This window comes from Mesoplodon densirostris, chromosome 4, assembly GCF_025265405.1.
Source record: "Mesoplodon densirostris isolate mMesDen1 chromosome 4, mMesDen1 primary haplotype, whole genome shotgun sequence".
Lineage (NCBI taxonomy): Eukaryota > Metazoa > Chordata > Mammalia > Artiodactyla > Ziphiidae > Mesoplodon > Mesoplodon densirostris.
In genome coordinates this window covers 78,592,906-78,617,049 of record NC_082664.1, presented here as the reverse complement: position 1 = coordinate 78,617,049, position 24,144 = coordinate 78,592,906, and the positions used below count along the sequence as shown (strand labels likewise).

Sequence of the window (24,144 nt, the reverse complement as noted above, 5' to 3'; positions counted from 1 at the left end):
AAATAGCCTTCTATACAACCAGCTCTGGTCCATTTCCTGTTACTACTCTCAGGCTTCACACTTCTGTGCGTTGCTCAACAGAGTCAATCTTAAACAGCTGGTCAAAGAAGGGATGAGTGTCTCACCTTGCTGACAGAGAAGACTGTCCAAAACCAACAAAGAAAAGTACCGGAGTTCAGACACATATGGCTGCAATATGTGTCCACCCACTAATATGTACGTTCTTGGGTATAAAAGGAAAAAAGAACGTATATTCTAGAAACTTTGTAAAGTTTTGTATAAACTTCAGTACTAATTCCTCTGAAATCAAAGAAAACACTTCTGTTTCTCAGCCTACCCAATTTAGAGGCGCAGAGTTTAGCATTTTTCATTCCTATAAAGCCTTTTATCCATTTCAACCAGGACTGAAGTCTTTCTACATCAGTACATGGAAACCCAGATTTCCATTTAAAGAAATGTCACTTTTTCCTTGCCAACCATTAGACACACTGTCCTTTACCTGGATTTAAAATCCAAAGAACAAACAATGAATTTCTAGTTATTAAAATGCTATTTAAAAAGGAACATAAATGCCTATGCAACTTTCATAGCACTAAGCAGTATGCATGCAACTGGAATTCATACCTGCAGAGCTGAGGAGAACACTGAAATCTGTCCCCCTCTGTGATTCTCCACTTTCATTATCGACCTCTTTTTCAGTATCTTGATATCGATCCCAGTTAGAAACTATCTTCCTTTTAGAATAATTTCCCTGTTCTTCATTCTCTTCTCCATAGGTCTCTGCATCACTGTCATCTTCGACCTGCAATCATTAGAGACAAATCGATAAGCAGGCAGTGGAAATCTTAACCTTAGTAGCCTTAGCAGTAAAAATTTTTAAAAACAAATCAAAACAAAAAAATAGTACATAGGTATCACGATAAAGAGCACATCTTATAAACCAAGCTCTATGCAAGTATTAAATAATATTTCCAGAGTCATTGTATCAGAATGTACTTTCAGTATAAACTCTTCATTTACCTGTGAAAAGGAAACCTGATGAGATCCTACCTAAAATGTGTAACTGAATCACTAACGTCTACCCCCAATGTAATCCTATTTCAGGAGTTGTTTCTTCTTACTGAAATAATCAAGGCTATAACAGTCTTAAATTCAAAAGACTTTAGGATGGAAATTAGTTCTTCCAACTTACAGATTTTACAAACACATTCCGTAAGTATATTTTACAAGCTTTAAATGGGAACCTACGCAGATGCATTCTAGAGAACAGTTTCCAGACTTGGGCATTAATATGTTAAGAGAGCATGCAGAAAAATGCAGAATGTGAGAAATTACAAAAGATAAAAGGGTCTAGTTTCTTCAACAAATAAATTGCAAGGAAAAAAAAATGATGGGGGAGGAGGGAGAAACCTATAGATTAAAAGAGCTTAATAAGAAACTAACACACCATTGTAAAGCAATTATACTCCAATAAAGATATTAAAAAAAAAAAGCTTAATGGACACATAACCATTGTAATGTTGGGAACTTATTTGTACTCTGATTCAAACACTATAACTGGAGAAAATCACTTCTAAGACTATTGAAGAAATATGAACAAGATATTTTCTTATATTAAGGAAATATTGTTATTTTATTTACTTATTGTTTGGTGTGATACCATTATTTTTTAATGTTTTTATCTTTTAGAAATAAATATTGAACTATTTATGGATGCAAAGATATGACATGTGGGTTTGCTTCAAAATAATAGGTGGAGAGGAATGGTGGGTAGAGATGAAATAAACTCGGCATAATTGATCATTTCTGAAGCTGGATGAGTACATGGAAATTCATTATATTATTCTATCTATTTTAATATGTGTTTGAAATTTTCCATAATAAAAGATTAAATTTTTAAAAAGATGTATATAGAATCTAAAGATACAATTCAAAGGAGTATCCCAAAGATTATAAAATCCTTACCAAGAAAAGAATTTGTGAAATATATTAAAATAATCCATCTGTACAGGATGAGTTAGACTTTTTTAAAGTAAGTTTTTATTAACACAGAAATAGGCATGTACATTGCAGAAAATTAGGAGGGAAAGACAAGTAAAAATATTAAAACCCAACATTCCCATCACCTGGGACTACCACTACTAACATCTTAGTGTATATACTTCCAGATCTTTTACTATATAAATATTTATATATACTTTTTTTTGGTCACCAGTTATTCTCTACTTCTGCATTTCAGTAAATTTCATTTCATATAACATCCAGACTATTTCCAAATTTCCCTAACTGACAAAAAAAATTTCCTTTACAGTTGGTTCGTCTAAGCCAGTATCCAATTAAAGATCATGCATTGTATCTCAGTGCTTGTCCCTTAAGTCTCTTTGAATCTAGTACAACCTCTATTTTTATGACATTGATTTACTGAAGAGACCAGTACAGGTAGAATGCAAAAGGACCCATCTTCTGTCTTGCTGCTTCCTTGTGGTGTTAGTATATTAGTTTACAGGAAATAGTGGATAAAAAAATTTTTTTAATCTAAACACCCAATAGAGTCAGGTATTTTTTGGCTAAAATACATCATAGATGGTGCTCTGAACCTTATGTTACATCACATCAAATGACAGATGAGAAATGGCTAAGCCAACATAAGTAAAGCTAAGATTAACCACTGAATTTGGATGATGAAGCCTGATCCACCCACTGTATGGATATGTTTTCCCTGTTACATCTAGGAAATTGTCTGTGTAGTGTTATTTTGGTCCACTACAAATTTCTAGTTCCCTGTCAACCATTCACATAACAAATTTAACAGTAGTCAATAGTCCTCACCTGAATCAAATTTCATAACTTTTCATGAAACAATGGAGTAACTGACCTTTCAAGATCACTTTCAGCACTCAAATATCATCATAAACCTCCTTGACAGCACAAGAAAAATGGCAATCCACATTATATTCTAGAAATTGCAGAGACTGCCTGAAACCTAGAGGTTTTCTACCATTCCTGCAAGTTTCTCAGAACCATAAGATGCTGGCAGATTAAAGGTATGTGACTGAATGAGATCTGCTATATAAATAACAAATACCAGGAACATTCTAAAGAAAACAGGTTTCCAACTGATGAGAATTTGGGGAATAGAACTACAGCTGAAAAATACTTGCAGGGTTTAATTAGAGAAAATCCAATATTCTTTTGCTGACCTACTGGGTAAACAAAGAGTTTACCCAGTAAACTCAGAGTTCAGAGAGTCTTCTCCAGTTAGTAAAAAACTTTGAACACAGATATAGCCATGGCAAAAATGTAACCCTGAGCAAAATAATTAGCTCAATGTGAAAGGATTATGATCTGAAACACCCGAGGAAGTATTAACCCAGAAATAACCACTGAAATGGAAGACTGGAGACCTAGATAGAATTAATGACCCTGCCATCACCTCATTTAATATTTACAGAGTGTTTATAATAGGCTGGGCCTCACACAGCTGAATGACTCACTAATCCCCAACTTAGAAGAAGCACTGAACAAGAATCTCATTACCTCCACCCAACAGTGGAGACAAGAAAAGTCATCATTAGCCTCCATCACAAGAGGGTAGTAGAAGTAATAAAGTTTAGAATACATTTGATGTAACCTAGAGAAAGGTGTATCTTAAAAACTCCTAGAGATTTTATGTTTGGTTCATCTGGCAAAAATCTGGGACAAAAAATAAAATATGCATAGTCCCATGATGGAAAGAAAGAATAGAACAAATAAGAAAATACTGATGAAAGCAATGTGAAAACTAAATAGGAAGGAATCATTATTATGTTAACCTCATCATTATGAAATTAGTCTGGTGTATACTGTGAACTATAAGACACTGATGAAAGAAATCGACAGTACAAATAAATGGAAAGCTAGTTCATGTTTACAGATTAGAAGAATTAATAGTTAAAATGTCCATACTACCCAAAGCAATCTACAGATTCAGTGCAATCCCTATCAAAATTCCAATGGCATTTTTCACAGAAATAGGACAAACAATCCTAAAATTCATAAGGGAACACAAAAGACCCCAAATAGCCAAAGCAATCTTGAAAAAGAAGAACAAAGCTAGAGGCATAACACTTCCTGATTTCAAACTATATTACAAAGCTATACCAATTAAAACAGTATGCTATTGGCATAAAAACAGACACATAGCTCAATGGAACAGAATAGAGAGCCCAGAAATAATCCCATGCACATATGGTCAATTAATTTATGGCTAAGAATACACAATGGGGAAAAAAACAATCTCTTCTTTAAATGGTGACGGGAAAACTGGAGAGCCACATTCAAAAGAATGAAACTGGGCCCCTATCTTACCCCATACACAAAAATTAACTCAAAAAGGATTAAAGACTTGAATGTAACATCTGAAACCATAAAACTCCTGAAAGAAACATAGGTGGTAAATTCCTTGACATAGGTCTTGGGAATGAGGTTTTGGATTTGACAACAAAAGCAAAAATAAACAAGTGGGACTACATCAACTAAAAAGCTTCTGTGCAGCAGGGGAAACTACCAACAAAATGAAAAGGCAACCTACAGAATGGGAGAAATATTTGCAAATCATATCTGATACAGCCTCTCTTCCAATAACTGATTTTAAAAGCAACTGTACAAAACAATATGTGCACAATTATATTTCTGTACGTTATAGACCCAACAATACATTTGCCAATAACAGCAAAAAGGATGTGAGTTGGAGCAAAACTGTATTAGTCTAAGGAAATAACTCTATATGGGGAATACACAAAAACAAATGAAAAAGACTAGAAATAGGAAATAAGAAGGCTCCTGTAACAAAAGCCATAAACATATGCTTACTCTTCTTTCTTCTCTCATATTCTTTAAAAGATATAAAATTATATAAGGTAATAATTATAACAATGTGTTACTGGTTTTGTAACATATGGATGTAATATGTATAACAACCATGCCACAAGAAGGGGAAAAGGGGACTAGAGTGTATTGGAGTAATGTTTCTATATCTCATTGGAATTAACTTATCTGATGCAGATTCTAATAAATTAAAAGGTATATGGTAAGCCCTAGAGCAACCATTAAGGAAATAACTACAAATAAGTGAAAAAAAATCATTAAAGGAATTAAAATGTTACATTAGAAGTATTCACTTGGTGCAAAAGAAAGCAGTAAAGAAGGAATAGAGGAATGATATACATGAGACATGTGGAAAACAGAAAGTAAAATGCAGATACAAATATCTAACTGTATCAATAATAACATTAAATATGAATAGATTAAATGAAACAATTCAATCAAAAAGGCAGAGACTAGCCGAATAGATTTTTAAAAATCCAACTATATGCTGTCTACACTAGACATGTTAGATTCAAAGATAAAAATATCATTAAAATGAAGTAAGAGGATGGAAAAAGATATTCTATGCAAAACAGTTCTCCAAAGAGAGCTAGAGTGGCTATACAAATATCAGACAAAATAGACTTCAAGGCAAAACTGTCATAAGAGACAAAAAAGGACATTATTTTTATTTATTTTTTTTTTTGCGGTACGCGGGCCTCTCACCGTTGTGGCCTCTCCCGTTGCGGAGCACAGGCTCCGGACGCGCAGGCTCAGCGGCCATGGCTCACGGGCCCAGCCGCTCCGCGGCATATGGGATCCTCCCAGACCGGGGCACGAACCCGTATCCCCTGCATCGGCAGGCGGACTCTCAACCACTGCGCCACCAGGGAGGCCCAAAAAAGGACGTTATACAAGGATAAAAGGGTCAATCTATCAGAAAGATAACAACTATAAACATTTAAACATATGCTCCTAAATATAGAACCCCATAATATATGAAGCAAAAACTGACAGAATTGAAGGGGAAAATAGTTCAACAATATTTGGAAACTTCAACACCTCATTTTCAATAATGGCTAGAACAACTAGACAAAAGGTACCAATACACACAGCAGAAAAAATAAAAATATTTACTCACTGAAGCTGTAGTCCTATTTAACTTACAACAATAATTTACATTAACTTGCAATCAGCTTAATTTAACTGGCCAGCCTATGAACATTATGTTTGGGCAACATTATTTTTTAAATATCCCCTTACCTTTTCTTTCAAAAAAGCAACAGTCTTTAAAGATTATGTTTATCATTAAGAGCTTGCAGATAAACCAGTAAAATCTGGGAAGTTACTAATACAAAACAGCTAGACAACAGATCCTATTTAAAGCCTTTTATACTCAGGAACCTAGCTTTTGAAGGTCCCTGTTCTATTTTCTTCTGGAGTAAATGGGTGTAGAAAAAGCTTTCCTGCTTTGAACCTAATAAGGAGGTTGAAAATAGTCAATCACACATTTTTCAACAAACGTGTATGTTTCTCACAAAATGTAATTATACCACAGAAGGGAACAGGTGGGATAGAAAAATATGAAAGAGAACACTTTTAAGGAAACCCTCCTACAGAAAGTAACTGGAAACTGATTTCAGTAATTAAGTAATAATGTCAAATATATCCAACCAAAAATGTTACACTGTGTATAACTGGAAAATTATATTAATTCATCCTACTATAAAATTTTTAAATGTTATCAAGCTTTAAAATATATCATTAGTTAATAATCTAGTTGCCAACTTTTATATTTTTAACCCTATTAAGGTTATTTTTATCTCACATAATCATTTGGACCATAAGCAGCAACTGATACGTCACTATTTTTTATTGAAGTATAGTTGATTTACAATGTTGTGTTAGTTTCAGATGTACATCAAAGTGATTCGGTTATACCTACATATTTATCTATTTTTTTCAGATTCTTTTGCCTGATAGGTTATTACAAAATACTGAATATAGTTCCCTGTGCTATATAGTAGGTCCTTGTTGGGCATCGCTATTTTTTTTTAATTATGCTTTTAATTAAAAAAATTTCACACGCCATCATGGTTAAAGAGTTCAATGACAGCTTTTGGTATTAGAAAAGTGTGCTAGCAAAAATAATTTTTATATATCATTTCAAGAAGCTAAATTTTAATAAATGATTGAATAAAAAATATAGTATATACCTAGTATACAGGTATACTAAGAAGGACATTTCCATTTGTCATTGTGTATTAAATAAAATACACATTACAGCATGATCATACTTGAAAAAATTAGTAAATGCCAATACATGGCATATATATATAATTATCTATTGAGCCCAGAACAACGTACATAGTATTTGAGCTCCAAAACACTGTGGCCATTAAGAATGGGAAAAAAAGTGATCCAGACTGTATTCAAATTCAACTGTTTCTCTAGCAAGAGAATTATATACAGCCTCTTTTCTTGTCCCTCCTTGTGATCAGTATATGGGAAAGAAGAGAGGGTGGAGGCATCTGAGAACAGAGAAAATGGTAACCCAACCCTCACAGCAGCTGTTCAGTGACACTTCTCCACAGGCCTCCTCACTCACCCCAGTCCTTATATCTTTCTTTCTCAAGTCTTTCTTTCTCACCTGTGTTATTGTTTCAGAGTGCTGCCTAAAAATAGGAGGCATAGAAAGCCAATTACCATTTGCTTGCAGCCCACCTAAGACCTTGAGAGTTTATTGCTTCCATGATTTAAGGGCAGTCTGGGAAATTAGACTGCAGTAACTTTCATTGGGCCAACTGGTGATTTTATTTTTTTTCAAATTTTAAAATAATAGCTTTATTGATGTATAATTCACATACCATGCAATTCACCCATTTAGAGTATGTAATTCAATAATCTTTACTATATTCACAACATTGTGTAACAATCACCACCATCAATTTTAGGACATTTTCATTACCCCAAAAAGTCTGTACCCATTAACAGTCACTCTCCATTTTCTAGAAAGCCCTAGAAAACCACTAATATACTTTCTATCACTATAGATGTGCTTATTCTGGACATTTCTTATAAATGAAATCACTTCTATGACTGAATTCTTTCACTTAGCATAACGTTCTCACGGCTCGTCCATGTTGTAGTGTGTGTCAGTACTTCATTCCTTTTACTGTTGAATAATATTCCATTGTATGTATATACCACATTTTACTTATCCATTCATCACAACTGGTGATTTTAAACTCTACTTTGTGTTTGTCCTTTTATGGAGTCCTTATGGAAAGGAGGGTGGGAGTGGCAATAGAATGAATCAGTTTCACTTTATCTGCTTTACAACTTGAGCTCCATGTAAGAATTCAGGCTTAAAAAGGTTTAAAAACTACCAAATTAATCCACCTTGTAAGTCCAAACTCCTAAAATTCTACGAATTAACATCAACAATTTTTCCAGTAGAGGAGGCACTAAATGCAACTATAAGGAAGACAATTTGCTTCTTGCTGTGGTTATGCTCTAAGTCACACAAATTAACCAGAAAAGCAACTAAGAGGCCTTCAAGCAAGAACCCTGCTTTATCAAAACATTTGACTAAAAGGTTTTACATACACAAAAATAATAAACCTTCGTATAAAGAGTGCATGTAGACCAAGCATTCCTGGGTAAAGCTCAGTGTACAAAACATATGCCCCTCCACCACAGCCATTGACAGTTTACTCTTCCTAAGGCGGCAAATGGTACTTCAGGTGCACCTGCCTCTGTCCCATCATCCCAGGGATTACACTGCATGGGCTTAACACTGGAAATCAGATTTTCTTTTTCTTAGATCGAAGTAGAGTGATGTACAATACAATAAAATTTAAGGTGTACAACATAGTGATTCACAATTTTTAAAGGTTACATCCATTTATAGTTATCATAAAATATTGGCTATATTCCCTGTGCTGTATAACATATCCTTGTTTGTAGCTTATTTATTTTATACACAGTGGTTTGTACCTCTTAAGCCCCTACCTCTGTCTTGCCCCTCTCCTCTTCCCCCTCCCCACTAGTTTGTTCTCTATCGGCCAGATTTTCTTTCAACTCTGCCTCAGTTAAATTTTCACCTCACTTCTCTACCAGCACAGGGTTGGTTTCCTTAGTTCCTGAGGTTTTAATGTCATCACCTTCCATTTTCAAGAAAAATCACAGACCACTAAATAGCTGTTGTTTATCTGGCCAACTTTAAGACACTCCCCAAACCCTCAAATCACCAGAGAGAACTGAATTAAATTAGTAAAGAATTATCAAGCTAAAGGGAACCTGGGTAGCCCTGGTCCACCCTCTGCCCTCAAGCAAGATCATGTTAGAAATCACATTAGGCCAGTCTACCTGGGTCTATGATTATGTTCTCTACCTAAATTAATCACATTTCTTCCTTCATAATGACAAAGTTCTGATTCCTTAATCATTATCACTGATTGTTCTACATCTCTTAAATTCCCCATGACCATTTTTAGTGGCTATAATCAAAATGGACTTGGTAGATGTGGCTTGACCACTGCCACCCCCTCCCCACCAGAAATTTTGAAAATAAAAAATAGTCATCTTCATAGTTCCATACCAAGACACATTTTTTCTTTAAATACAAGCCTAAGTGGCACTTTTCTTTCCCTCTGTCTATCTTACAATATATCTGAAGAGGACTGTTTTGTTCCTTGCACTGCTCGTTTGCGAGTGTTCCTTCAACAAGCATTTCTTGAGTAGTTGCTGAGTGCCAAGCACCAGCTCAGGCACTGGGAATAAAACAAGACAAGGTCCCTAGCCTTAAGAACCACTGTCCTGTGGGGAAATCAGAGAAGCAAACATACACTTAAAGCAGTGTGATATGTGCTTTGAAAAAAACCTAAGATGCTATGGGAGCAAGAGAGCATCAGAAATGGAGGAAGGAGAGGGATAGGGGACGTTTGCAGGACCAGTCTTGCACTTCAGGGAAGGCAAGAAGGTTGAGGGAATGGTATACCTCAGCTCTAGCTGTGAACACATGGCCTGAGATTAGTCTGGTAAAGGAAACAGCTGCTATCTCCTGCTGGAAGGCGGTCCCCAGTTTCAAGGAGAATTAGCAAAGAACATGCTTCTAACTAAGGGATGAGAGCTGTTCAAAGCACAGCCCAGGGAGGTCAACCATGGGAAAGGGTAAGAAAGGAAAACATGTTTGAGGATTTTAGGAAGATGGTAGCGGTAGTAGCAGTTTTTTAGTCTTCCCAAATCCCCCCATAAAGTCCACACAGAACCACGAGGACAGAAAAATCAAAAATACACGGAAAACATCCACAAAAACCTAGGCGGCAAGGTACAGCCACAAAGTGACAGAGATGAACAGGTAGAAACCAATCACCAGCAGTCACAAGCCCCACATGTACCAGCACCTGTGAGAGGAAGCAAAGGGAGCAATGGAGCACCTAGGAGACCTGAGCATCCCAAAATAAACAACAGGTGCTCACCAGAAGAGGTCCGTGGAGAACAGCGGCTAAGAATCTTGGGTCATTTGTATTCCAGTAGTGGGTGTGTACAAGGCGTTCACAGGAAAGCCTGAAGGCGCTGAGTAAGCCAGGACCTTATGAACTCTCAAAAGTAACAGGGCAAAGCTCGTTTGCAGGACAAGACTCCACTCTGGAGAAACTGCTAGATGTAGAGTCACAGCTGAGCAGAACAGGGGAGGGAGGGAGGGAGGGAGGGAAAAGAAGGTCCAGGTTTGGGGGTAGGGGTGGTGAGGACGCAGGGATATACCAGATGTGAGATGTCCATTTTTTTTTTTTTTTTTTTTTTTTGCGGTACGCGGGCCTCTCACTGCTGTGGCCTCTCCCGTTGCGGAGGACAGGCTCCAGATGCACAGGCTCAGCGGCCATGGCTCACAGGCCCAGCCGCTCCGTGGCATGTGGGACCCTCCTGGACCGGGGCACGAACCCGTGTCCCCTGCATCGGCAGGCAGACTCTCAACCACTGAGCCACCAAGGGAAGCCCGAGATGTCCATATTTTTACACTTCAAAATAACAGAAGAGGGGGCTCCAGAGATGTGAAATCTGAAAAGCCAACCTTAAGTGTGTCTCCCTTTTAAAAGTTCCGGTAACTGCTTTCACATGAAAATCAGGAACAACCGAGGCTCATGATCAAATCCCATACAAAGCTGTTATTGTAAGGACAAAGATACTAAGGATAAGCGCATTTTTACAATAAATCCCACACAGCATCCAGAAGTGTTTTATCATAATACCATTTCACTGTTTTAAGTATGTAACTAGAAATTCTACCCTGAGTCTTTTGGGGCAAAGGATAAAAAAGAACAGCTGTCCAGTCTCAATGTTGCTCAGAGATGTCAATACAAGAAAAAAAAAAGTGAGGCGGAAAGAATCTGAGAACAGAGAAAAAAGATAAACAACCCATGAAGCGGTTGTTCAGTGACTCGGCTCATGGGGCCCTTCACGCCATCCCTTTCCTTCTCCAGGTTCTTATCTCTTTCTCATTGGTGTTATTTTGGTTCAGAGTCTGATAAAAATGAGGTATGAAAAACTGATTACCATTTGTTAGCAGAATCAAGCATCTGGGGCCATACAGCTCATCTCCATTCCTAGCTCCTCAGAGGCTCTGCACCTTTCCTTCAAACGATACACCCCCGATCTGAACAGTAACCGCTACGTGGACACAAAACGGGGCAAAATTTTCTACTTCCTAGGTTTCTTATCAGAATGAAGTTCACAGCACTATCAGATCAGCACAACAGATTGTTTCAAAATTACCTAATAAACATTATATTAAGGATAGCTTCCGAGATGGACTCTGATGGCTACCTGTCTCACACGGTCACTTATTTCCTTGTTACTTCCTTCTTTGCATGGGGCAGTCTCTTTGCTCACAAGCTTCCCCCTTTCTTTCATATTACACTTTAGTCAAAATTTATCTCAAGCAGTATTTATCTCCAGAGCTGTAAAATGAACCTGAATCTTTTCTAAAATATTTCTACCAGTTTTTGGTCCAGCTAACAAACTTTTCTCCATCAAACTTGTGAACCCACTGTGAGCTAAACCCAAGTGTCTCTGGGTGCTTGTGCGCTACAGAGTCTGGGAGAATGAAGAAACAGTTTAAATACTTAGTGAATACCCTCCTCTGGTAAGCACAGGTATTGAGACAAAAGCAAGGATTTTTTCTTCTTTACGTTCAGAGTTCTGAAACACTGTCTTGTAAATAATCTCTTGGGCTTATCAAAATATTGTGTATGATTTGCCAAGTGTCTCTTCACCAACTACGCACACACCCACCCATCCCAAATTCACCCACAGTCCACCTGTTAACAATTCATCACAGAGCCTAGAATGGAGTGCTACACTCTTCCTACGAAATGAAACAAAGTAACCGCCTCCACCTGCCTTTTAAACAGCATGGAGATCTCATCCTTGTTTCAGTAATGTTAAGCGGCTTCCTTCAAGAAGTTAGCTATTTTGAACCATTTATCACTTAATTTTTCATACAATGTCCCTGTTACCACGTAGCTATTAATTCTAATAAGATGCCAATTACCAAGGTAAGTGATTTCAGTAAGCCTTATTCAGAGATTCTGAAAGGATTGAAAACTGTTACCTGGCAACCATTTATTCCAGCAGCACTTAGAAGAATCACAGTCATATACAGTTCTTTTGTATGCTGCTGTACTTTATCCTATGCACACAACAGAGTCAATCAATTTATTTTTTTAATGAAGTCATCTACTCTTTCCCATGCCTCAAAACATGTTTTACTACTAGATAATGTCATTTTCTACCTTTAGAACAGAATTTCTTATCAATACCTTTACAAACTTGTTCCACAATAACCAACCCAAGGAGACAAATTGAAAATTTGGTTGAAATAACAGTATTTCTCTTAAAGCATCTTTGTAGATCATCTGCTTTAAGCCCCGAGGCTTTGGAGATGAGATGAGATGAGGTTCAGAAAAGAACTCGCCCCAGGTCTTACTGGCAGAGGCAGAATGACAATCTGCCTGAGACGCAATTTAGTGCTTTTGCAAATATGTCTCTTCACTGAGCAAAATCTTAGTAAAACAAATCATTCTCTCTAATGTTTTTAGTCTTTTAGTTTCTAAAGCTTTTGTGAAGGTCCTGCTCAAAACTCCTAACTACCAACAGAGAAAAATAATGAGACTATTTAACGGGCAGAAGAGATGTAACCAGCCAGAGACTGGTAATTCAAGAATCATCTTCTGATGTGTGAAACTACCTTCCCTACATCAAAGACACGAAGAAAAATATGCAATTAAACAGGGGAGTTGATGAGCCTTTGCAAAAATTGTCGAAACTAAAATAGAAGATGATGTCAATGGGTGACAAACTGATAAACTGTGAAAAAAAGGAAACTATAAGCAAATAGGTGTGATTTACATCTTATACAATCTATTCTTATTAATTAAAGGACGAATGCTACCATCTGGTAGAACACACTTCTCACACCGCCTCACAACTCAGTCAAGTGGACTGCAATTTTCACTGCACTTTCCTTAGTGACTGATCTAAGTTACAGCTGTGCAGCTAGAAACTTGTGGGCCTTCATACAAGTTCTGCACATCACCTCATTTAGATCCCCTGATTGAATTACAGTCTTACTCTCCTTGTGGCAAAAACCTATAAGCTTAACCTATAGGTCAAATTTCTGAAGACAAAAGATACAATCTCTATCCTTTTTAGCTGTTCTCTCTTTAAAGACAAGGGCTAAACCCAGGCCCTACCCAGTGAAAGCTGTTGAATTTGCCATTTCACATGAAAGAACAAACGGACCTAAGAGAATTCTCTTCCTGTTAAGTCCCTACCTTACGTGATGTGGGGCAGCCCATGCACACACTGACCGAATGAGGAGGAATTAATCACTTGACCAATCATTGGAAAAGTGTTTCTTTGTGCATGTGTTTTATCTGACACATAATTTAATGTATGCTTCCACGGTCTCTCTTTTTCTACCATTTGAAGCACCTCTTTTGAATTTATCCCCCTATTCAGTTCTTCCCTGATGAATAGAATCTGTACAAAATGCATAACATTTCTCTTTTGTGGGCTGGCTGATTTTTTTTTTTTTTTTTTTACACTAAAATCTTTTATCTTCAAGAGCACTTACACATGACAACATTAGCCTGAAGAAAAAAGGACTCAGATGCTCGGAGCACTCTTGTCAGTCGGCTCCCTTAGCGTCCATAGAAATCAGATGACAACTTCTACAAACATCGTATTTAGAGATTTCAAGGGCAAATATTTTGTAGATGGCATAGATGGCATTGTCTGCAATGAAGACAAACGCCTGCGTTAAACGCGAGGCCTACGTTTGCCCCATAATACGTGACATTTGCAAGGAGCTCAAGCCGGCATGCTCTTCTTTTCGGGTTGAACTGCCTTCTCTGTTCCTCTGCCATCAACAGAATGACATCATGGCTACATGTCAGCAAAAACTCTTTCCCTCCCATCCGCACCACTTTAACCAAAATTGAGAAATGAGAAAAAGAAAATGCACTTTCCGGAGGCAGAGAGGTTCGCAAGACAATTTCCCCTGTGAAAGGACAGAATACTATAATCAGCATTTCCCTTCTTCAGCTCTTTTCAAGTGTGACCTTTAGGAAGCTCTTCCAACATTAGGGAGGAAAAAACTTTAATTAAAAGAAAGGGCAGCAAAGACACATAAGGAAGGGAGAGAGCTTTTTACCTTGCATTAGAGACAGGTGGATTTTCTCAAAGCCCTCAATCCACAAGGACAAAACGCAAATCTCAGGACCAGGATTATGGAGTGCACACAAGCCAAGGGCCTTGAAGCTGGGCCATGGAACAGCGAGCCTGAATAATCGCATGTCGGTAAAATTCCCTTGGAGTTAGCAATACTGACATGATGTGTGCCTCATCTTTTGTGTAAGCGTGAGACTATCTCCGCTTCATAGAAATGTAAAGCAACACTTAATTCCACCTTCTCTAGATTCCCACCAACAGTATCCAAATACTCTTTTGTGGAGGAAGCACAAATTAAACTTGTAGTATTGCTTTCCTCTAACAAGGCAGCCTGTGAGTTTAAAATCGTAATCGAAACTCTCAAGAGGAATAAATATGAAAAAACTACTACCTGTTAGAACATGAGCTCTAGGCTTGGCAGAAGGAAAATGCTGTATCTTTCCATAATATGCTCAGCACAAAAAGGCTCATCTGCCCCCAAACAGTGTCCCCACTGGGATGTCTAAAAAGGCAACACACCGACTAGATTAAAGAAACTTGAAATTCAAAGCCCTTCCCTGAGAGTAACACACTGTCATTATCACAATTTTGACAAGAGGAGAAGAAAACAAAATGTCTGGAGAGTGACTTATCATTAAGATAGCACAGGGAGATCAGCTCGGTGCTTTGTGACCACCTAGAGGGGTGGGATAGGGAGGGTGGGAGGGAGATGCAAGAGGGAGGAGATATGGGGATGTATGTATATGTATAGCTGATTCACTTTGTTATAAAGCAGAAACTAACACACCACTGTAAAGCAATTATACTCCAATAAAGATGTTAAAAAAAAAAAAAAAAAAAGATAGTTCTGAACAGGCTACCTCAGAGACAACCCTAGAGGCCAGAAGGAACAGGAAGAAGGCCCTGGGTCTGTCCCAAAGAAAATGTCACAATCACCAGCAAGATAAACCTTGCTTCCTTCTGCACACAATCCCAAGACCAGCCTTCAGGCATTATTCACAGCAATTCAGTGCACTAACCGTTAAAAAGGAAAAGGGAAATTCCTCTCATTATTTCTAATGGTCCTGAAGCCACTCAAAAAGCAGTAAGATCCAGAGTGGTAGATTTCGTTAGCTGAGGCACACAATTCACTTAAAAAGACATCACAGGTTTACAAGTCTACTAAACAGACACGCTCTTCTCTCACCACTGAAGAGGGCTGATGACTTGCCTCAAAGCCAAAGTATATCATGTGAAAAATAATAGCCCTCTCGGTCTGGAATACTTACCTTTTTAGGATCTGCTAAAAATTATAACTAGATGGTCCCCAATAATTATTTTCTTTTATCAATTTCCATATAGTAAAATACAAAGTACTATGAGCTCAGACAAATGGAATCAATTTAACCACCACCATGATCAAGATACAGAACAATCCCATCATCCCAAAGTTTCCCTTCGTACCACCCTCCAAGCTTCTTTCACTTAACCTAGTACATTAGTAGCAGATCCATCCATGTTTTTTTGTATTTTTTGCGGTACGCGGCCTTCTCACTGTTGTGGCCTCTCCCGCCGCGGAGCACAGGCTCCGGATGCGCAGGCCCAGAGGCCATGGCTCACGGGCCCAGCCTCCCCGCGGCATACAGGACCCACCCGGACCAGGGCACGAACCCGTGTCCCCTGCATCGGCAGGCGGACTCTCAACCACTGTGCCACCAGGGAAGCCCCCATCCATGTTGTTTTAAGTAACAGTGGTTCATTCCTTTTTACTGCCAAGTTGTAGACCATTGCATGGATAGTTTGTGTCTCCATTCACCAGTTAAAGAATCTTTGGGTTGTTTCTGGCTTTTGGCAATTATGAAAAAAAAAAATGCTGCTATAAACATTCATGTACAGCAAGTTTTCATTTCCTTGGGGTAAGTAAATACATACCTAAGAGTGGGACTGCAGGGTCATATGAAAAGCATACATTTAATTTGATAATAAAGTGCTAGGATTTGGTACTGTCAGGGTTTTTTTTTAAGCCATTCTAATAGACAAAGTGGTTTCTCATTGTGGTTTTACTTTGGATTTCCCTAATAACAAATGACGTTGACCACCTTGTGCTATTTGCCATCAATATATCTTCTGGGGTAAACCATCTGTTAAAAAATGGGGAAAAGATTTAAACAAATTGCTTACTTTCATACTGAGTTTTGAGAGCTCCATGTATTTTCTGGCTACCAGTCCTTTGTTGGATATGTGATTTGAAAATATTTTCTCCCAAGTCTGTGGCTTGTCTTTTTTTAATAGAATTTATTCTTTATAGCAATTTTAGGTTCACAGCAAAATTGCATGGAAGGTACAGCAATTTCCCATATATTCCTGTGTCGCTTCTTTTTTTCCCTCAACAGTGTCCTTCCCAAAGCATAAATTTTTAATTTTCAGGAAGTCCAACTTAGCAATTGTTTTATTTGCGGATCATCCTTTTGGTGCTATACCTAAGAAATGTTTGCCTAACCCAAGGTCACAAACATTTCCTCCTATGGTTTCTTCTAAATGAAGAATAGCTATCTTTCCATTCATGTCAAGATACTTGAACTCATGGAGGGAGCAGACTTATAATAACTGCTTTAAAGTCTCTGGCTCAGAATTCCATTATCTGGGCCATCTTGGGGTTGGCATTTATTGATTGTCTTTTGCCTCAAGAATTGGTCACATTTTGCTGGTATACTGTGAAATTTTAGATGTAGAATAATATTGTGAATATGAAGTTGTTTAGAGTCTGCATCCCATTAAAAGTCCTCCAGAGAATGTTATGGTTTTGTTTGCTCCATTTTATCAGGCAACCAATCTGGTTAGATCCAGACAGTAAGTTCTGTCTCATCTCCTGTGGGCGACAGTTCCAATGTCACATCAGTTCTCAAGGCTTTTGCCTCACTGCTACTTCCAGTCTGTCTCCCCAATGTGCAGCTCAGGGTGAGCCCCTGCCTTTTGACATTTCACACAGAGAGGATCCCCTTCCAGCTCTTTCCTCTCTAGGATTCTCCCAATCCTCTGGCCCAAAGGTCAGGTTTCTCTTAAGAGTTCTAGCTGCCTGCATTGCCCCCTCAGAGGGCAAAGCAGAAAGGGGAAAAAAAAGAAAGAGGAAAAAAAAAAAAAAAAAAACGGGGGCTTCCCAGGCGGTGCAGTGGTTGAGAGTCCGCCTGCCGATGCAGGGGACACGGGTTCGTGCCGCGGTCTGGGAAGATCCCACATGCCGCGGAGCGGCTGGGCCCGTGAACCATGGCCGCTGAGCCTGCGCGTCCGGAGCCTGTGCTCCGCGGCGGGAGAGGCCACAACAGTAAGAGGCCCGCGTACCGCGAAAAAAAAAAAAAACAAAAACGGGCATTTCCCCATACTTTTTTGACTGCAGGAGCCCATTTTCCTGGTCCTCTTGCCAGAAAAACAGACTTCTACACGTTTTAGCTGCTAGCACCACCAGCCAGCCTGACTCTCCAAAGGGTCTGGTGCTCCCCGACCCCGGCATTCATCCCATGATTCAAAAGAAGGAGGGGACCCGCCACCCCCTACTCCAACTTGCATTTCCCTAGTCTTCTGGTCAGAAAAATGGACTTTCTCTTGGTCTTTAGCTACCTCCGCGCCACGGCTGCAGCTCTGCTGAGAGCCTGCCTTTGGTTCAAGGCCAGAGAGAAAAGGAAAACGATGAGAAACTCGCCTCGCTGGTCCCCATACAGGTCGCTTACCCGGGTTTTCACTCCCTTCACCATCTGCCAGCTTTTCTTTGCTTTTCTGAGTCCTTGGGCAATCTGTCCATGGTGTTGAGCTGCACTCAGCAGAAGAAACAGGCCGTAGTGGGCCAACTCCACCTTGGTCGTGTCTGCCCAGTAACTTCTCCCGTGGTTTGCTGAGGCAGCAGCTCTCTCAGCCTCTTGGATTATGAGAGCTTCCACACACCCGAGTTGAGGGCCAGCCCATTTCTCACCTTCCATTTGATGGTATCGCCATTTTATTGACTCTTATAAAACTGTGATATTTGTGCACATTTCTTATTCTCCTCTTAGGTGTCACAATTTATCTAATACCCTCAAAAAAAAAAAAAAAACAAGAAAGAAAACCCAAACTTCCTGACCTCTGGAACACTCTCCTCTTCTAGTCCCCACTCTGTAAGCCTCACCTCTTACCTTCCCTGCCACTCAGGCTGGGTTTAAGAGGCCAGGAGGGTGCATAACTATTCATTGTAAACAGCTGCTCATCAGGTATGTTGCTAGAGACTAAGGAAAAGTAATCTACACACATTCTCCCTGTTAAGGGCATTGAAAGACAAAGCACCTGTTGGAAATTGACAGATGCTTATTTCTTTGGCAGAGGCATTTAAACGCCTTCTGGCTCTTTTCACATATGGCAAAATAGAGGAATGTATGCAGAGAGGAGCCCAGAGAGTGGATTTGGTTTCAGAGTTACTACAGCTACACCCAGCCTCCCTTCACTACTTTTAGTTGTAATAGGAAAAGCATAAAGCTGCTAACAAAAAATAAATGTGAATATTTCCAAAATATACTAATGCTATGCTTAAACACAAAATCCACTATTTGCTCACATAACAAATATCTATTGAGAGCCTATACTATGCCAGGCACTGTTTGATGTGCATGGTACATTCCCTGCCCTCCTGGAGCTGACATTCTACTGTAGGAGTCAAACATCCAACAAATAAATAGACAGATAATGTTTGAATAAATATATGCATAAAACACTGCTTTCAGGTAGTGACAAATAAAACTCTACAAATATAAAGCAGGGTAATGGTTTGGAGAATGATGAGGGCACTATTTTATATAGAATCACCAGTGAAACATCTTCAGAGAGAATTTAAGCAGAGAACCAGATAAATGAGGGAGTAGGCCATGCTGGGATCTGGGGGAGAAAGGCAGAACATTCCAGGCCCTCAGGAGAGAACAATCCTGCCACATTCAAAAATCAGAAGTAAAGCCAGTATCCTGGCTACACTGCGCTGAACTTGGAGAAGAGTGAAGGAATGAGGTCTAAGAGGCTCACAGGAGTCAGATGATGAAGAGCATTATAGGGCAGGGTAAGGAATTCAGATTTTATTCTAAATGTGATGGGAAGGCAGATCCATAAAGACATGAAGAGTGCAAGGTTTAATCTGACCATCTCTTAGTCCTAACCAGAAAAATTACTTTCAAACTCAGAGCTAAATCTAACATTCAATCTACTTCATGGTCAGTCTTCACAGATCAAGAAGCCAATACAAAGTCAAATCACAAAGTTAAAGATGAATAAAGCATAATTAACTCACCCCCAAAAAACATTATTTATATTTCATAAGTAATATTCTCAAATGCCAAATTATTCCTTTTCTACTAAAAAACAAAATTGACATCATGGCTTTTAGTTAATAACAATATATCAATATTGGTTCGTTAATTGTAACAAATGTTCCATGCTAATGTGAGATGTTAATAACAGGGGAAAAACTGGGTATGGGATCTATGGGGACTCTCTATACTAGTCTCTCAATTTCTCTGTAAATCTAAACTCCTCTAAAAAGTCTATAAAGTCTATTTTTAAACTATAGATATAGTTATATATAGTTATCTAGAGGTAATACATAGTTATATAGAGATATATAAAATCTCCATATATTGATATATACATAAAATCTCAGAGCAGGATATATGCTCTAAACCACACACCAACAAAAGCAATCACCTTATCCTACTGCTATGAGTTATTTCAGTTGATACAACAATGAAACTGAAAATTAGCTTCAAATCAACTAAGCAATTAAGATGGCAGATCTTTCACTTTTTTTGAACAAGCACTATCCATACTCTACCTACCTCTTAAGTATATGGACATGTTTAGAAAATATGTTAGGCATGCTTTAAATAAGTTCACAATAGCAATAGCAAATAATTACTATTATGGGGGAAATGGAGCCGGTAATAAGAATAAAGCAAACACTAGGCAGATTTTTAAGTCGAACAAAAGGGCAAATGTTATATCCCAGAGCCTAAAATACTCCAGAAGTCTGAAACAATGGCCCAGATGTAGGCTAAATACAGGTGTGACAAACCTCATTTAGCTCAAACACTTGGGGGATGTGGGGGTTATGTGAATATTTTAGAGGGGAAAAAACAAATATGTTTATTATCAACCACAGAACAGATGAGGTTTGTTTCTCAAAAGAGGACACAGTTTTAAACAGTTGAGAAATACAGATCATGGATCTTCCAAGATAAGACAGGCTGAAACACAAGAGCTCCAATAATTTTCCAAGCAAAGTTTTCTTAAACTTTATTAAATATATCACTTTCTGCCTGTGATAGGCAGAATAATGATTCCCCAAAGATGCCCACGTCCTAATCCCCTGAATCTGTGAATATGTTAGGGTACACTGCAAAAGGGAATTAAGGTTGCTAATTAGCTGACTTTAAAGCAGGGAGACTGCTCTGGATTATACAGATGGGCCCAATGTAATCACAAGAATCCTTACAAATGGAAGAGGGAGGCAGAAAAAAGGAGAGAAAGGAAAAGAGATGTGACCACAGAAGTAAAGTGAGACAGACCCTATGTTGCTACCTTCGAAAACAGAGGAAGAAGCCAAGAGCCAACAAACTTTGGCAGCCTCTAGAAACTGGAAACATTCTCCCTGGAGCCTCCAGAAAGGAATGCAGCCCTGCAGACACCTTGATTTTAGCCCAGTGAAACCCATGTTGGGATTCCAGAACCATAAGATAATCAATTTGTATTGTCTTAAACCACTAAGTTTTAGGCAAGTTGTTACAGCAACAATAAAAAAACAAACATGCTTCCTCTAAAAAGAACTCTCCTGCTTCGAGGAGAGAGCCCTTTTTAACCCAGTATCAGGGGGCGTCTTTACCACAGACGAGTGAAAGGGGGGAAAATGTGTCATTTGCATGTGAAGTAAACAATCACAAATAAGAAAATCCAAAGATCAGTAACTAAAAGAATTGATATATGTAAGCTACAACAAAAAGCAGACTGGGCTATTCATTTCAGTAACAGTCAAGTGGTCTTAGTTTGCATTAAATTTCCCATCAGTTTCTTAATCTATTTCATCTGAAGTCTTCACAATTACCCACTATAAAAAATACCTATTTATTTATGGTTAGAAAGTTAGCCATCTGTATTAGCCATACAGACTGCCCAAACAAATTACCACAGACTGTGTGGCTTAAACAACAGAGATTTATTTCTCACAGTTCTGAAGGCTAGAAAGTCTAAGATCAAGGTGCCAGCAGACGATGTCTAGTGAGGACCGGCTATCTAACTTGTAGATGGCTGCCTTCTCACTGAATCCTCACATGTCAAGGAGAGAGGGCTCTGGTCTCTCTGCCTTTCCTGACAAGAGCACCAGCTCTGTCAGATTAGGGCCCCGCCCTAATGACCTATCAGATTAGGGCCCCGCCCTAATGACCTCATTTAACATTTATCACCTCCTTACAAGCCCTATCTCCAAATACAGTCACCTGGGAATTAAGTCCTCAACATATGAATGTGTGGGGAAACAGAAACATTCACTTCATAACATCATCAGTAATCATTATTTAGGTCAGAGAACAAAAAAGAAAGATATTTTGCCCAGAGAATATTCATTAGGGAAAACTATTAAGTCATATAAATTACCATAAACAAAAAGGAAAAAACTGGGAGTATAAAGCACTTCCAAGCAGCATACTAATAAACAACTTATATGAATATATATGTGTAGATACAGAGAGGGGCACATGCCAGTTGTGGGTGTTGATAGAACACAGACGGTCAGCTCCTGCACTAAAAAAGAAAGGTGCCCCTTTAATTTGTTCTTTTAAAATAAATGTGTATTTAAAGATATACCAGCTTTGGTAGTGGAGAAGTACAATGGCTGTGGCACCAAAAGTCACTATATATATAAACTGCAAATATCAACTCAGTTTCTATAACCCAGAAAATGAAGGGAGTAGCATAAACAAAAGTCCATATATCAGAAGAGACTCAACGCAAAATAAAAGAACAACTCCCTAAGTTTGCTGTTCATTCCACAAAACTTATTCTGTAAGTTCTACCTTAACTCTAAGCCATTAATGCTGAAAAAATCAATGAAACTATATTGAAATTTCACAAATATGATAATACATATACCAGATCTGGAGTTTATACTGCAAAAGTCCGTTTCAGGCAATATTTTCATCTAGAAATATCTATGTTAAGGATAAAATATTAAGCAGCCTATTAAGCTTACACATTTGCTAATTATCCTTGCCTGAATTACCCTTGGCCATGACATACACACCAACAATCAGAGATAAAGCCCACACACCCAAGAGATAAGAAACCCCCTCATTAAAGATTTTCTCCTACAACTTGTCTCTCTGATTCCCACTCTTTTTTCTTTCCTCTATGGGTAAGATAGTATGACTCTAACAAAACAAGGGGAGGAGGAACACAAAAGAGAATCATGAGTGTACATCATTTCTCAGATTTCCAGTTTGGTTTGAAAATATTAACAATCTAGGAAATAGTCAAAATTGAGGAGTAAAGATTTATAATCACAGTGAAGAATTTGTTGCTGTTGCTGTTGTTTTAATCTACTCAGCTAAGGTTTGAACCCACTCGGGTTTGCATGCATTCCATGGTTGTTCAATCAATGACTAGGTATGAAATGAATGTTACTCTCATTTGGAAAAATGTTTGACTGCTTACCCCACCTGCTGTTCAAGGCTAAAACTGTACTTTGGCTGCTGGTTTCACGTCAGCTGCACGTTCTGTGCAGCAGATGATGCCTGGGAGTGGCCTGGAATTTTCTTTTCACTCCTGTTTTGGAGCCGGACAACGGCACTGAAGTTCATACATCTAGTTCAACCTGCATTTGACAGATGGCTCAACTGTCCTTTATTTGATTAGGCCAAAGAGCACTTACACATTTGCTTTTCTCTCTACTATTCACTTCTTATTAAAAAAAATCTTTTAACTTTTGTAAAGAGAAATGAAGCATCACCATTTCACAGTCACTTTTAAGCAGTCTGCACTTCCAGAATGTGGACTTACAGAGCAAATCTGAATCTAACACGATTTTTTTTAAGCTACAGGATGATTTAATTGATTATAAACTATAATGATGACATTATAAAACTGAGTGGTCTCTTAAAGGCTTTTCACACTTAAATGTTTTATAAGTGAGAGAGAGGATGAGAATGAATAAATAGTTGTTTGCTATAGAGGTCCCAATTTTAGAAAAAGAAACTGAGAAGGGAAGGGAAGTGGGATGCTAAAAGTTTCCCAGTCTTTTTAATATCACAGAAGCCCATTTAGAATCCCTTACGTTTAAGGAACTAGAAACTGAGGGATAGAAGCATGGCTTCTTACAGCCTAGGGAGTACAGTGTGGTGAAGCCACACACGTAGACCTAGGATACGTGGGCGGAAACCTCCATTTCTGTGTCATTTGGTGAAAATCTTAAATTCCCATCTCCACATTTTACTACCCCACATTTGCTACCTCTAAGAGCAATGAGATACATATTGAATAAACTAAAAAAACCTTAAGTCAACAGATCTAAGGGATAAACTACAATTCAAT

The 24,144-nt window shown here is 38.3% G+C and overlaps 1 protein-coding gene across 1 annotated transcript in view; it reads right to left on the bottom strand.

Moving 5' to 3' along the window:
* AVEN (apoptosis and caspase activation inhibitor) overlaps positions 1-24,144 on the bottom strand; it is a 176,889-nt gene that overhangs the window by 137,400 nt on the left and 15,345 nt on the right. Inside the window, exon 2 of the mRNA XM_060096554.1 lies at positions 625-802. Within this exon, the coding sequence (XP_059952537.1) occupies positions 625-802 (178 nt within the window). The remainder of the gene's footprint in view (positions 1-624; positions 803-24,144) is intronic.